Raw genomic sequence first — 16,257 nt, 5'->3', positions numbered from 1 at the left:
AAAGCTGCATCATTGAAATGCAGTATTAAACAAAAGAAACAACACAGGAGAGACACTCTCTGAATTTCTCATCTGATCGCTCTCTGAATATCTTCTCGATCACATTTGATACGATTTTAATAGCAATCCAGATATATTGTTATATAGCAGTGTGTTGAATCATGATGTACATTTCAAAGGTTTAGGGCTGGTAAGATTTTTAATGTTTTTGAAGTCTCACCAACTGTATTTATATGGTCAAAATTCACCAAAATATAGTAGTACTACTGTAAAATGTTTACTTTTTTTGTGTAATTATTCACAGTGATGTTAAAGATTTGGTGCTTAAGAAACATTTAATATCATAGCTGAAGGTAGTTATGCTGCTTAATATTTTTGCATAAACTGTAGTGCTTTTTTTTAGGATTCTTGAATAGAAAGTTTTATTTGAAATGGAAAATACATTTGCAATGCCCATCCTTTCTGAAAAAAAAGGATACATTTTTTTTCTTTAAAGAAATACTATTTAAATTAAGTAGGCCAATTGAACAGTATGTTTTCTGATTTGCGTACTATATCATAGGCCGATACCCGGCCCTGCTCCATTGTCATCTGTGTTCAAGCAAGGGCTGCAAAATCATTTTTTTTTGTTTGTTTGCAAACCTTTATTGCTATCGCTGAGCTTGCTTCAGCCCACAGGCTCATAAACCAAAGTGTAACAAATAAAGCAATGACCTGAACTCAATTGCATAACTCTGAACCTGACATGCTGATTATGAGAAAATGATGCTGTTTGAAGGCAAATCGAGCAGATCTTGTTTACAGATACGCCGCTTAATTTCAATCAATTAATCCACAAACACATTTTGCAAGAGGGTAAAACTCGGTCTCTGTGCCGTTGTGAGTGATGGTGCTTGAGATGATTAAGATAGGAAATGATTCCTATCACTTGCTTGTTGATGACTCCAACAACAGCGTCTTTGTCACAGTGACTTGTTTGTTAATTACCGTGTACCGCAGGGAACAAAATGAGAAAAATCTGACTCGACTAATTATGTAAAAATGAGTTTCAGTATCTGAAAGTTTGTATGATGCTTGCCTTTGTAATCACTGACAGCTAATATGAAGCTTAATCCACCATAAGTGTCATGACTGTGTCCTGTTATTCAGACAACAGTGACTCTCACTGGATGAGAGTATTTCCCGGGTGTCTGCAGTGTTGACAGGCTGCCCGTACTGTAACCTGCAGTCTATATTTCTATGCCATCATCATGTGCAATCTGAGACTGGCTCCTAGAGCCCATCAGATAGAGTTACCCAGGACACAGTTAGCCAGCGAGACCATGTGACCTTGCTACTGGTTTTGGAGGCTGTTGCTAGAGCATAAAAGGTTTTTATAGTGACTGAAGTCAGGAGTTGTTTTGTTAGAGGTAGCAAAAAAGAGGTGGAGAAAGTGTTGGGCTTGAGAAAGTAGGACAGAGAGAGGAATATGGAGAGAGTAAGAGATTTTAGAAATGAGGGCACAGGGTATGGTGGGATTGAAGACCACTGAAGCCAGTATCTTAGCAACACTCCTTTGCTTGACCTGGTTTCACTTATCAGGTTCAGAATCATTTCAAAGCTTCAAACTAGAGTCTCACACACCCATGTCATTCTGGTCCGTTCTTGGTTTTTGTGTTCATCTGTTTAGGAGCAGGCAGTCATCATGGATGTTTTTCGACAGTTTAGACTCATCGTCCGACCTTTTAAAACTCAATGGCCATGAAGTGTTTGTGAATGACGTGACTGTGAGTGTGATGAGTGTTTTGTGTTTCAGCACAATTGCCCAGTGGGAAACGTGGACCTGCAGGGAAGAACAGCCTTGCATGATGCTGGTAAGCAAAAAGCTTTGTTTGGGGGGGGGTTCTGCTCCTTTCATTATTTCTAATTCCTCCTACAACACGTGGTGAAGCAGAGATGGAAAGGGTAGTGGATGAACACTGAATGTGATTCTTTGAGGTGGGAGCAGTCGTAATCAATAAGATGTAGTTCATGGGCTTATTTTCTTTCCCTCAGAAGGCTTTCATGTAAGATTTAGAGCTCTTGTTCTTACTCGGTGCCCAGTGGAGGTTTTAGGTTTAGTTATTCATTTTTTTTTTATATATTTGAGTGTGATGTCAGATGAGCCTATGGTTGGGGGAAATGCTATGGAATATTATTATTGTTTGTCTTTTCAGTTATGGCCGGCTGCTCCTCCAGTGTGAAGCTGCTCTGTGACAGTGGGGCATCAGTTAATGCAAGCGACTTTGTGAGTTAATATGTGGCTTGTGGGATATTTAATATCCTCATAACTTCTTTGTCATCTCATTATTTTTACCTGGACAAATGTTCTGTATTTTTATTTCCCCTCAGATGTACTTTATCTTCAAATGCTCTCTCAGATTAGTTTTTTTTATGTCTTTTCTGTTTGAGTTGATGCAAATGTGCGCTTTTATATGTGTTTATAGGATGGTCGGACTCCATTGGTGCTTGCCACTCAAATGTGTCATCCACACATCTGTCAGCTGCTGTTAGAACGAGGAAGTGACATCACAGTCAGAGACAAACAGAACAAGTAAATATCACATTCATATTTCTCAGTAATTGGATTGTATTGCCTCTTTTCTTGCCCCGCTGTGTTTTTATTAAGCTAGTGAAATTTCTGACATCTCTTTAGATCTTTAGATCCACCTTATTTTTAAAGTAAGCGCCATTTTTTTTCTTTTGGTATCAGGTGCTTTCAGTTATTTTAGCTGCTTGATAATGCAAATTGGCATTATTATTATTATTATTAGCATAATAACTTAATTTATCATCATAATCATGAACATGATGATTTGTAGCGTGAGCAATTTAACGCTGCACTGTTATTCTCCTAGTTACTGATCTAAAGCGGTTACTGAATCTGAGATCTCACAATTTCATGGAAAATAGCTTGCTTTCATGTTGAAAAATAAAGTGAATAGAGGGATATAGCTAAAAATGTAATTATGTTCTTGTCCTAATAGTTCACGTGCATTTTTAAACGTACTATTTTGATGTCACTCTCAGTCATATTGAAATGTGTTTGTGTACTTGTTTGTTCACTCAGAACAGCATTGATTCTGGGCTGCGAGTATATGTGTAAGGATGCTGTGGACGTTTTGTTGAAACATGGTGCTGACGTCACTGCTGTGGATGGTTTCGGCTATGACAGTTATCACTATGCACGGGCCAGCAAAAACCAGGAGCTTGTCTCTCTGGTCAAGAGTTATCTGGACAGTGCCACAAAAGGTTTCGTTGCTTCCTGTTTTTATGATCTCTCTCTCATATGTGTACGGTGTTAGAGCATTAGAGCAGTGCTTAAATAGCAAGGAATTAAAATGTACCTTAAACTGCATTGGGACAACACTGTATTAAATTATTTAAATAACATAAACTGAATTGGCAAATACATGAGCTACATGTGATTCACTGGTTCAAAGAACATGGAACAAATACTGGACCAAATATTGTTAATATTAGCCATATTACCAAGTAACTGTTAAATGTGTCCAGAGATTGAGTTTGATTGTACCCACAATTTTATGGTTGGTTGCATTTTATTATTTGCATCAGTTATTGTTTGTCACATCAGAACAGATAGGAGTCTGCATTCTAATATACTGGACGTTCAGTAATGTAAATGAGAAAGAAAGTACAAGAGGTCAGTTAAGGAGAGGAATCTCAAATTTTAAATAGAAAATAAAAAAGGGAGGGCAAAATCAAGCAGGTTATAATGTAGTCCTTCACTGCAGTTCAACAGTCCAAGCTTTTTGTCGTTGTTTGCAGAACAAGCACTCCAAATAGCCATACTGACAACAAACAAGCAGAGCGAAAAGAAGTGATTTGCCAAGCAATTTCTGGCATAGACCACTATTTTCATTGGAATGAGATATTCCTTTATCACCTCATTACTTCCATTGTTCCATTCCATTATTCTTTGCATTTAAGTGGAGTTTTTTTTTCCCTCCATTTAAGTATGTTTCACATATTGGAACTTTTCACAAAGAGGCTGATGAAAATGTCTGCCGTTCTTGGTGTAAATCAAATGAATGCAACTTTTCGTCAGATTTTTAATCCTTTCTCCCCGTGCAGGTCGCATTGTTGCATCACTTTTGTTGTGAATAGGCCTTTATCAGGTAGTAAGGTTATAGAGATCAAAGCCCCAAGAGTTTATGCACACGCTTCATAAGATGAGTGTAGAACAGTGTCTTTTCAGCATCATACTTCAGAGTGAAAAAGAACAGCTTGCACTTATACACACCATAACTCCTGAGGGGGAAAAAAAACATCTCAATTCTATTTCTGTATTTATTTAATTCATTTTTTTCAGTTGTTTCATGAATTGCTGATTAATCACTACTCATTTGTATTCACAGCAAAAGAGGCTGCCAAGATGGAACAAAAAAAGAGACAGGTATACACCACATTTTCACCTTCACTTCATTCTGAACAACTCCATGCAGAGGAGATTTAAAAAAAACATAATATGCAGATTATAATAAATCACAAAAGCTTAAAACCTTTCCCCCTCACTTATTAACTTTTGTTAGTGTCTGAGTTTTATTACTTACTCCAATACATAGCAATATATTTTCTTTAAACACTGCACAGAAAATGGCTGCATTTATTCTCATTGTAATTTCACTGAAGCTATCTAGAGCAGTGAGTCTGGAATCATACAAATGAAATTTATAATTGTGCATAGAGCGCAGATTAGTTCGTTTTTTTTTCATTTCAGTTAAAATAAATTATTTTAATCTAATATAATTCCTTATCTCAAACCACGATTAGTGTTATGATGCACTAATCTGACTGTACCTGCAGAAAAGACTGCAGTGCTGTATAAAGTTTTACGCACTACTGCCATCCAGTGATCAATGACAGTAGTACACAATATACATTTCTCTAAAAGAACCATATCCAGCACTTTTTATAATTTAAGCTCTTTTTATCCTCCTGAAGTTCACTTATCTTAGTAAGTCATAATTTTCTCATTTAAAAAATGCTTTGAAGGCAATAAAGTTGCTTTAAAGGTCAGGCTGTAATAATCAGTGACCATGGTAGAAATAAACTTCAGAGACTCATTTTGAACGTGGATTTAACAGAAGTATATGTAGAGCAGCAATTTCTTCTCAACAGCCAGGAACAGCACTAGTTTATATCTAGTTTATAGGAACAATATTAGTCTAAAATTATAATAACACTATTTTACTGTTGTAAGTTGGGTTTTTTTAGACTCCGAAACCCTTGAAATGATTATTTTTGTATGGTTTATCATTTGTATATTTTATTTTCTGTGACAGTTGCAATCTGTGGAGATGGTCTCTGAAACCTCTAACCGTGATAAGATCATAAAGGTGAGGGCCAGTCAAATCTATGACTGTTGCCAGTAAAATGTTTGTGTTCTTTATTAATAGTTTGTTCATTGTTGTTCATCAGTATTAGACCTGGACTTGTTTGATTCTGTGCCATTTACATGTTCCTTACACATTCTGTAGATGAATTGTTTATTAATTATACGGGTTATAAAACATTTATCATGGACATATTTTGCATTGCAAACTGTTCACTAATACAAATGAGTGAGCAATCAATGACTTTGTTTGTAAATGTGTGTATGTTTGTGTTTTCTAGGACTTGGAGAAAAAGAATGAGAGCCAACAGGAGACACTAAAGAAGTTCCACCAGGAACAGAGAACGCTGCTCGATAAAGTTAACATGCTACAGCAGCAACTCAGTCAGGTATTTCTTCAGGCGTTTTGTAATTGGCCAATTTATTTGCAAGTTTGCACCTTACATGTGTGTTTTCAGCACTCCAGAAAATTGAAGCCAAAATACTTATATATGGCAATTTATCTGGATTTTTCTGAAGCAGGCAGTTGTGCATTTCTATTGCAATATTTCTATAGATATATTGTGTAAAATATGTTCTCTCTTTCTATTCTGTCCTTTTTATATATATATTTTTTTTTTAGGAAAAGTCAACAGTGGAGGACGGTCACACGGAGGTAATCTGTGTGTTTCCTTCTGTCCCAATGACATTATCTGTTCTCATTTTCATCTCTTCATCCCATCTCTGTGATTTAGTATTGATGGAAGGTTGTTTATTTGTGTTTATCAAGGTTGGGTGTTAGTTGCTGTTGAATATTCATGTGTATCTCTGTTTTGTACACCAGAGAGAACAGCTGAAGCGTTTACTTTCTGCCAAAGAGAAGGAGGAAGGAGCCAGGGCCATGGAGACTGTAAGAGTCCAGCAGCGGAGCCATTTGGTCAGTAAAAATATTTGCAACATGCTCATCAAGGACTGCTGCTCGTTAACTCCACATCCAGCAGTTCATGATCAAAGTTTGATGAAATGATGAATAAATCTGCATGTTTTTATTTTACAGGGAGATTACCCTGGCCAGTCTGTGATCAAAGGTGAATTTGTCTTTTAAAATTTGGATCTTAAGACTGATTACGTATGACTCTTCTGATGTTAGAGACCTCAATATAAACCGTGTACTGATGTTGAAATAATGTTGAGTGTAGGGATGTCAGACAATAATATTTTTCTGTAAGTAAAGGTGTGTTTGTGTGTGTTTTCATTTTGGGTTCTTTTTTCTCTGCAGGAAAAGACAATGTACTAGTGCGACAGTCACACAGCCTGGATTCTGCTCAGGTGAATTCTCTTTAAAATCGTCTTAACATTTAATGCTGAGGACAAAAAGCTAATTATATTTCATGTTGATGTAAATCAACTTCAACACATGCCAGTTTTCTGCTACTAACAGATTTTAATCCATAAAATTTAGCCTTAAATACAAGTTAAAGTCTATCATGCTCTCTGTTACCACAGAATATTTTCTTTATTTTTACAAACAAGCTCATATACAGTAATGTAGTTATACTGCAATAAACAAGTCTCTTAAACATTTATATGCTAACATGAAACATCTGTGATTTTAAAATCGCTGTCAATGGATCATAAAATATCCAAAATGTCTAAATGTTTATTTATTAAACATTGTCATAAGTATATATTTATTTTTTGTATATTAACAGGGTAACACTTTATTTTATGCCTCTAATATGTTTAACGTTGGAATCATCTACCATTCAACTCTGTTTACATGTTAACATTACAAGTACAGTTTAACAGTAAATACAGTTTATTATTGCTCTATGTACTTCCTATTTTCCTTGTGCAGTTCAATAAAAGCATCAGACTTCAAATGCAAAGCTTAAATGTAAAATCAAGAAGGCTTGCTGAGCATGCTCAAGCTTTACATATGGTCATTTCACCCAAGGTTTGGTATTTTAGTTTTTTTTTTTTTCTTATGTTCAGTAATGCTGTGTCAGCTGCGTTAAGCTTAGGAGAGGCAGTGGCAGTCAGATAAGTTGCTCTCTCTCATTTCATTTCAGAACCTCTATAGCCTGCAATGTCAGAAGGGTTTATAATTTATTAGCTCTATTCTCTGAAGGGACGTACTATGCCTGGGATCAGCTTTTGGGCAGATGTGGTGGATGCAATTTTGTTGTCACATTAGCAGCAGAGACAACTTTACTCTCACCTATGTAAGAGGTCACCGCACACTTTAAAAAAGATGAGAAAATGAACCTACTAAAGTCGGATCAGATGTCTGACTTGGGATGTGGCCTAGATAAAGTTTTCTTTGAAAGTTTTAGGCCCTAGTGTGACCCCATATGAGAAAAAGTATGGGAACCATTCTATCTTGTCTCTCTTTTTTTTAATTTTTTTTTTTACCCCTAATTTCTTGTTCTAATAGTCGAGAGGAAAATAAAAAAATTTCAGGCTTTTCCACTGTGGCATAGTATCCACTTAAAACACACAGGCACTAGGATAATTTGTTAGAATGTTTTGTGTGATTTAATAATGAATGCCTACTTGTGTTTGAATTTAGATCTTGCAGTCTATAGGACCCTCTCGATCTGTGGCACGACCTTTGGAGCTGTCACGGCCAGTGGCTGGTGATCCTGGAATACTCCGTCAAGAGCTTGAATGTGTCTGCAGACAGCAAGAGGCTGCACAAGAGGAGGTGGGTCGTCTCCAAAAGGCTCTAGCATGCAAGTCTCAGGAGTGTGAGGAGCTGACTAGGAAGTGTGAGACCACCAAACGCGAATCAGATCAGCAGATACACGAGTTGGAGGAAGCCATGGGAGATGTGCAGAAGCGAATGATAGACTCGGAGGCAAAGGTGAAACAGCTTCAGGCTCATGTGGTGGCAGTAAAGGAGCATCTCAATAACCAAGTTGTTGATGACCTCAAAGCACAGCTGAATGAGGTGAAGGCAAAATATGAGGGTGCTTCTGCTGAGGTTGGACGGGTCAGGAACCATTTAAAGCAGAGTGAGAAAGCTTTGGAGGAGTATAAGAAAAGTGAAGGGCTTCTGGCTGTGGAGGTTGAGAGGCTCACTGCAGAGCTGAGTGCGATGCGAGAGGACCATAAAAGCATGGAGGAGATGCTCTTAAACATGGAGGGTCAAGTGAAGACTGCGGATGCCAGGTTGACCTCAATGGTTCCAGGAGAGAAGTTTGACAACATGAAGAACCTCCTTACCAATGCTGTAGATGAGAAAGAGCTACAGCTGGCTGAGTTAAGGGAAGATTATGACCGTGTGCTGGAGGAAGTGGCAGAGCTCCACCGTGCAATGGACGACCGACAAACGGTCCCCCTGCAAGAGCACGAGCGAGTCCGGGCTGCTCTGGATGAGCAAAGCTCATCCCTGAAGAAGAAACTTGCAGATGTCACTGCAAAGTGTCAGTCATTGATATGTGAAGTGGAGGAAGGTGAGGATGAGAGAGAACTGCTCAGAGAGGAACTGCAGGAGCTAAACAACAATATGAAGACCAAGTTTGTGACCTTGGAAAACCATGAGGAGGTGAAGAGGTCTATGGGACTCGCTGTGGAGGAGTTGAGGGTTAGGTTAGCGGAGGAGACTGAGAAGAGAAAACAGGCTGAAGAGCAGCTACAAAGGCTGCAGGAAGAGAAGACCTCTCTTTGTGAGAACATTGCCAATCTGAGGAGCATGTACATCCCTTGGGAACGTTATGAGAGCGAGATGGCTGCACTCACAGAACGTAACACAGAACTGGAAAGAGATCTTAATAGCCTTCACGATCAATACCAGGAGAAAGTCAAAGAACTTGAGATTTTGGCAGCTGAAAAATCATCACTGAAGCAGAGATTTGACATTGAGTTTGTCACAAAGAATGAGCATGAGGGGGTGCAGGCAGAGTTAAATGAGGCTTTGGAGAAAGCGAAGATTGAAATCGCAAAGTTGCAGGATGATTATAGAGTTCGGGACGAGGAGTTACAGAAGGCGAAAGAAGGAAATGCTATGTTGAAGGAGGAGTTTGAGAATGTGCAGGCCAAGTTAGAAAACGACTATATCAGCATTGTGGAACATGAGATATTGAAAAGCACAATGAGCAAAGCTTTATCAGAAGCAGAAGGAAGAGCTCAAGATGCCTACTCCAAGTACCAGTGTGCTCAAGAGAGCTCATCCAAGCTCCATGAGGAAATTGAAGCGCAGAAGAAAGAGTTGGATACTATTCAAGAGGCATTGCAGATGAAGTTTGTTCCGTTGACTGCTATGGAGGAAAAAGAGCTGCATTTCAACACCGCTTTGAAGGACTTGGCAGAAAAACTTGCCGAAATGCAGGAGATGTACAATGACGAAAAGACCAAAGGGGAATGCCAAAGGCAAGAGAACGAAAAATTGAAAGCTGAGATGGCATCTCTGCAGCAGAAACTTCAGACGGGGCTGGTGTCCAGTGAGAAGTACAAAGAAGTGGAAGATCGCTGCAAGGGGCAGGTGGAGGAGCTGAGTCTGAAGTTGATGGAGCTGGAGCAGCAATATAAAGAGGTTACGATCCAGCGGGCCGAACTAGAGGAGAAAAATGCATTTTGCAACTCTGAGATCCAAAGTCTCCTAAAGAAACTGAACAGTGAGTATATCCATATGGAGCAGTTTGAGGCCATGCAGAGCTCTTTGAGTGGCAGCCTGCAGGAGGCTCAAAAGGAGTGCAAGTGCTTGCGTGAAGCTCATAGACTGGAGGTCCAGCGTGTTCATGAGCTAGAGAAACAGCTTCAGAGTCAGAGCTGTGATGAGGCCCAGTATAGCCAGGTTAGAGAGGCTTTGGAACGTGAGGTCAATGAGCTTCGCTTGGCACTGCGGGAGGAGGAAGAAACCAGTGCGCAGAGGGCTGAGGATGTAGCTACTCTGCAGACTGAGCTTCTCAGAGCCACACAAGCTCTGGATGTCCTTCGCAGCCATGAAGAGCAGGTGACCGAGCTCAGAGCTGAAAAGCAGAAGTTGGAGGAGGAGGTGCGTGAACTTGGCGATCGGCTATCAGGATTGGATGAGCAATATGAGGACCTGTACATGGAAACAACTCGGGCTAGGGAGGGTGAAAAGAGGGCAAGAGTGGAAACCGAGGCCTTGCAGGTAAAGAGTGCCTCAATTGAGAAGGAGATCAGTGATCTGAAGGAGAGATACGAGGAATCAATGAGTACCATTGGAGAACTGCAGAAGAGGATTCAGGCATCCACAGAGCAGACTGAGCTTAAAGACAAAAGGGTGAGACTGTTATACTAATTTGTTACGTGGAAGAGCTTTTTCAATAAGTGCCTGATATTTTGCCTGGTTATAAGTGAGGTGTTTTTCGTTTCAGATCACAGAACTGTTGGCAGATGTTGAAAGGCTGAAACAGGCTCTGAATGGCTTATCCCAGCTGGCTTATGCTGGCAACACGCCCAACAAGAGACAGACTCAACACATTGACACACTCCAAGCCCAGGTCAAGAGCCTCCAGCAGCAGCTGGCTGTGAGTAGCACTGTGCACATGCACATACCAGCGGATTTGTTCGTAATTGCCCACAAATATGACATGCCGTCACCTTGGACTAAATAATACACTCACTTACTGACTGACTTGCGTTCATGATAGATTCTAGAGCCTTCAGTCCTATAATTTAAAAAAGTTGAAGAAACTGGGACTGACAGAATGGCTTCCAAGATTTGGTGTTACTCTGAAATAAATGGCCTGTTTTACTTAAGCGCTATAGTATGTGTAATTTTTTTCCAATAATGTGTGTTAAATTTAAGTAATTTAAATACATTTTAAATTTCAATGAATGCACTGCAATTCAAAACATTTTGTTCATGTTTTTGAAAGAAGAAATTTGCAAAATATTATAACAATTTAAATAACTATTTTAATACATTTGAAAATGTAATTTATTATTGTGCTGTCAAAGCTGAATTTTCAAACTCGCTGACCATCTAACCTGGCAAGACCTTATCTGAAACTTGTAAAACACTGCAAAATATCTTGTCTTTTTTTTTTTATCTAAACAGGATGCTGAGAGGCAACATAGAGAAGTGGTTTCAATTTATCGAACTCATCTTCTCAGTGCAGCACAGGTAATTGTGTGAATGTGAGTTGAGTGTGTGATGTTTTTTTTCTTTTTCTTTTCTGCAGTAGCAGTTCCTTCTGTTTTGCTCCTTTGTCAAGGTCATTCATTCATTCATTCATTCATTCATTCATTCATTCATTCATATAGGCGAACTAGGCAGATATTTTAGTTTATCTTTTGGACATTCCTTTGGAATTATTGCATATCAACAAGTTATCACCCCTTAGTTATTCTAAATCTAAATTAACTTTGCTTCATAGCAATGCCGCTCCTGCACCGTCCCCCACTTGAGCAGCGTCAATAGGCTACTCTCAGAGCCGATTCTCCCTATATATGCAGAATACGTAAGCTGCGTAGGGCCCCCAAAACACCTGGGGGCCCCCTTGCTCGCAAAGATGTTTTAGTTTCGTTTTTGAATTTGGCCAGCGGTTATGAAAACATGAATAATAATTTCTTTAAATGTGGTGCGCGGTCACCCTCTCTACGTAAAAATCTGTGAAATCATGTAACGTGAATGTCGTACAGTAAAAAAACGAGCTGAAAGCGTACCGAGCCGCAGAAAAAATACTGTTTCTCGAGCGCTTTCCGTCAGCGTGATTCGAGGCGGAGAGAAACACGGACAAATGCATTTCATCCGTTCTTTTAGAGGATGGAGAGTAAGGGATCATTTGCGCAATCACTTGGTTAACCCACTTAAGTGATTACCAGCTTGCATTGCTTTTATAGTGTGCACTTATACTCTAAAAATCACGGTTATTTTATTGCAACATTTTTTTACTGTTTGGGTAGTTTTTGTGTAACCCAGCTCCTAAAGGACAGTCGCAACAACCCAGAGTTTGCGTTTGCAATGAGTGCGAGCAGATATATATTCTCTTCGGGTGAGAGCAGTTCTCAGTGCCGCTGACTTATTTCTTTGGCCAAATATAGGTTTGTTTCATTAAATCTATAAAAATGTAAACCATTTTATTTTATGCATAGCCAAGTCACCTAAACGAGCCGCATCGGTCTTTTTGCGACTATGAAATGTTTTATTTTTACTTAATGCTTGTTAAACGAGTTTAAATGTAAGTTGTATAGCCTAAACGGTAAAATATGTTGTATTAAGAAATGTAGGCATATTTGACGAAAATAATCATTTAGACAAGAAAGAAAGAAAGAGAGAATAAAAAAGAAAAAAAATCTAAATAAATGAATAACTAAAACAAAACGAAACCAACAGCAACTAAATAAAATAATCAAGAATAATCGTTTTCTAATCAATCTCAGCATACTTTAATTTTGTGTTGCTAGTCAATAAACTTAAATTAAAATGTTTTTGGTCTGCGCTCTGGAAGTGTTCTGTTAATTCTGAATTCTAAGTTCTGTTAAAACTATAGGCTAGAAAACTGTTCACAAAATAAAAACTAAACTAAAATTAACCAAAATGTAAAAATCGAAATTGCGAAATTATAGCGAAAACTGAAAGCAATATTATTTTAAAAATGAATTTAAAAATGCAAAACTATAATAACCCTGACACAAACGTCTTTCATTGGAGGAAGGGGATCCGCCAAATGAGATAATTGGAATTTGGAGGTGCCGGATCCGGACCGGGTTTGTTCAGATTCAGCCCTGAGCACTAATAGCTGTGCACACACCAGCTGTTTTGCACTGCTCACCGGGAATTCTCCCAAATCTTCCCATGGCCACTTCAGGCTTGTACACTTAATTTGCGTTTGCAACTATACTAGTGGTTATTTATTTATTATTATTAACACTTTTTTTTTTTACGTTGCAGTAGGGGAAAAAAAATTAATCAGAAAACATGCCTGTGTCTGCTTTTATTTTAATGCAGTTGTATCAAGAAACAAATTTTCCAGTCTTTCACATGCATCTTTAAAATTGTATTTAATTATGAGAGTGAAGTGGGGGGGCGGCTCGGCAGGGTTTTGCCTAGAGCGGCAGTTGAGCTTGCCCTGGCTATAGCATATGGTTTTCTTTGTACCATAGATGACATACAGAGATCAGCAGTGCTGCTATATTGAGACACTGTAATAGTATTCGGGGCATAGCCTGTAGTTGCATATAAGTTTCTTGAAGCAATTCTAAAGATGAATATATCCACACTAAATACCGTCACTTCTTTTCTTTCAGGGTCACATGGATGAAGATGTCCAAGCTGCTTTATTGCAGATTATTCGAATGAGACAAGGTTTTGTGTGTTGAACTCAGCACACTGAGACTACACTGACTCCAATTCATCATTCACACAGTAACCTCCCATTCAGCTCGGTGCGGTTTGATACTGCTCTGGAATACTTCGGTCAGAAAGTCACATTTTGCAACATTTGACATGTCCCGATTAGGTTGAGTGTTGTAAGCACTAACATTGTGTATCTATAACATAGATTTGCTTAGTGAAAGTAACTAGATATAGCAGTAAGGATACTTATCCAAAAACATAAATCGTAAACATGAGAGGCAATGGATAATGATTTATTCACAAATAAGCATACTGACTTAGCTAGGTACGCTATTGCTACATGCTACAGCGGTGATGGAAAGTGCGGATTGCTGTAAAGGTGTAAACTGCACATTCAGTGATTGAGTCTCATGTACCTCCTTATTTCATGTTGAAATAACCTAACTACAGTTTAAAGAAGAACATTCCCTCCCTCCACTCTTATAGCCTTGATCTGAGCTACATGTACAGTGTATTAATGAGGGATGAGAGATTGTAACGTTCTGTTCTTAGTCCAGCGTTATTGTATCCTCAGCAATGGTTACAGTAATATTCTGGTTAGAGGAAGTAGATCTTTCAACACTAGGGAAACTAGCTTCCAGGCTTTAGTGGAGTGGTGGGCACAGAGGCACATCCAGGGCGGACAATAGTAATATTATACAGTAAGAGCATAAATACACAGTAAAAGTCATTTGCACAGTTGTTTTGGAGGGTCCCAGAATTGTTATGGTCCAAAGTCGTCATAAAAGATCAGAGCACACCATTGCAGCTTCTTCGTACACTTATCTTTTGCAGTTTTGCCCATGTCCATACACTGGATCGTTCATTCAAATACGTGTGATGTATTTGAGTCAGTGGGTGTCTATTGGGTTGGGTGATTTAGGGTGGAGTAGTTGTTTTACTGAAGTGTTTATGTAAATTGCTTTGCTTCCGCAGTGACAGCAGCAGACTGCATCTCATGAGCGAAGCATTTAACACTGAGGACTTTCATAACACTCTATCCCTCATGGTCCTGTATCCTGGCTGATATCGCCATCTAGTGGTGTGACTTGGCTGGCCAAGTTTGATGTGTGGGTTTGTGTAGGAGAATGTGATGCATTTAGGAATTCTCCCTTTTGATGCTTCCCAAATCTGATAGATCACCTTTTACATGGCTTTGTAATACTTTTGATTAATGAACACCATGTTTGTGGTAACTATTACAGAATTCAGCAGGACTGGAATGGAAAGGCACAATAATCTGTTCAGGTTTCAGAACATGACTGTAGACTGACATACTTTCTTTTTTGGATGTTTTTTTCCGCCTTTATTTAAACTGTCAAATTATGATTTGAGTTTCCAATCAGATATTCTAAAATTAAGCACCCAACCATGGCTAATATTGATTTTAATTTATTTTAAAAATACCACCGGTGTCGTGCCATTTGGTTTGTTTGGTATTATCTGATGTTATTGGTTTTCTCTTTTGGGGATGACTAATTTGTAACGGTTTCATTATTTATTAGTATTATACTATAACTGTGCTCTTATGATTATCAGTTAGTCTGTGTTTTTCCTTCATGGACATTTTCTTTCCTTTTTTATTTTGCAAATTTTGAGTCTAACATCAATAAAAGTGCCTCTTTTAGACTAAACTGGCTCTGTGCAAATGAATAAGATTAATCCCAGCAGTCTCGGAGTATCATGAAGTGAACCTTGCCTTTGGCAGACCATTCCAGCCCCTCTCACTCTCCTTGAAGTGAACGCACATGTTGTTACTTTAAATCCAATTGAGTGCTCTTTTTTTCCTCATGTGGTTTGCATTGATACCTTAGCATTTAACTTGCCTTTAAAACAAAATGAGATTTACAAATACAAAGAAAGGACAATATTTTTCTCCCCGTAAAGGTCATACTATTTTAAGGTGAGGAAAAAATGTAATACTTCAACAGAATCAATGTTGTTTTCCTATCTTAGTTTCTGTAATATGCTTTGATCAGACAGTTTTCATCTATATCAACCACTATATTTCTGGTAAAGATGCTGGAGGTCATTTTCTAAGCTGTAAACTTGTCCCACACCTGATTAATTTCACGTTTTTGTATGAGATTGCTGAAACGACAGCTCTCAGTTTGCCTCTCTCTCCCCCTTCTCTTGCAGTCTCTTGTTTTTATGAGTCTGTTATTTGTGGCCTGCCCAGCATAAGCTGTTCTCAGCAATTATGGCAAATACAATTCAATCTGTTTGGAGCTTTCCCTTTAATCTCATTTCCAGGACCATAAGCAGAACCAGACATCCTCCCACCACTCCCCTCTCTCTCTCCCTTTCTCTCTACCATTAATCATGTCCATAAGGATCACAGTGGAACCCTGTCTTTTAGCTGGCCCCCTGGTAGGTGGGCAGACTTGGAGCGGAGGGATCAACCCTGTTCGTGTTGCTTTAATGTGGTTAGTTACTCAGTCGGTAGTCTTTGTGTCATGATTCACGCTCACTTTGACCACAGAGCCCTCCACATGTCATGTGAATAATTTGCTCCCTTTTTATCTGTGCTGCACGTCTATTTTTTCTGTCTGTTTTGATTTTGTGTGCATTTGAAGTTTTCTTACCTTCCCTT

At 38.7% G+C, this 16,257-nt stretch overlaps 1 protein-coding gene across 2 annotated transcripts in view; it reads left to right on the top strand.

Annotated features, from left to right (window-relative positions):
- The window catches only part of LOC306885419 (uveal autoantigen with coiled-coil domains and ankyrin repeats protein-like), a 46,036-nt gene extending 30,740 nt beyond the window's left edge, over nt 1-15,296 (top strand). Inside the window, exons 5-19 of one of the 2 annotated variants that reach the window (XM_079441913.1) lie at nt 1,796-1,853; nt 2,196-2,266; nt 2,466-2,572; nt 3,089-3,270; nt 4,398-4,435; nt 5,325-5,378; nt 5,656-5,763; nt 5,997-6,029; nt 6,198-6,290; nt 6,411-6,441; nt 6,633-6,682; nt 7,926-10,604; nt 10,699-10,851; nt 11,385-11,450; nt 13,577-15,296. In XM_079441913.1, coding sequence (XP_079298039.1) covers nt 1,796-1,853; nt 2,196-2,266; nt 2,466-2,572; nt 3,089-3,270; nt 4,398-4,435; nt 5,325-5,378; nt 5,656-5,763; nt 5,997-6,029; nt 6,198-6,290; nt 6,411-6,441; nt 6,633-6,682; nt 7,926-10,604; nt 10,699-10,851; nt 11,385-11,450; nt 13,577-13,648 — 3,795 coding nt within the window. In that variant the 3' untranslated portion in view covers nt 13,649-15,296. The remainder of the gene's footprint in view (nt 1-1,795; nt 1,854-2,195; nt 2,267-2,465; nt 2,573-3,088; nt 3,271-4,397; nt 4,436-5,324; nt 5,379-5,655; nt 5,764-5,996; nt 6,030-6,197; nt 6,291-6,410; nt 6,442-6,632; nt 6,683-7,925; nt 10,605-10,698; nt 10,852-11,384; nt 11,451-13,576) is intronic. The other variant, XM_079441912.1, reaches the window with a different exon arrangement.
- Nucleotides 15,297-16,257: the final 961 nt, after the last annotated feature.

Source organism: Barbus barbus (genome assembly GCF_936440315.1).
Source record: "Barbus barbus genome assembly, chromosome: 2".
Taxonomy (NCBI): Eukaryota; Metazoa; Chordata; class Actinopteri; order Cypriniformes; family Cyprinidae; genus Barbus; species Barbus barbus.
Note: the sequence above shows the minus strand (reverse complement) of the source record. Positions and strands in the feature narration are given on the sequence as shown.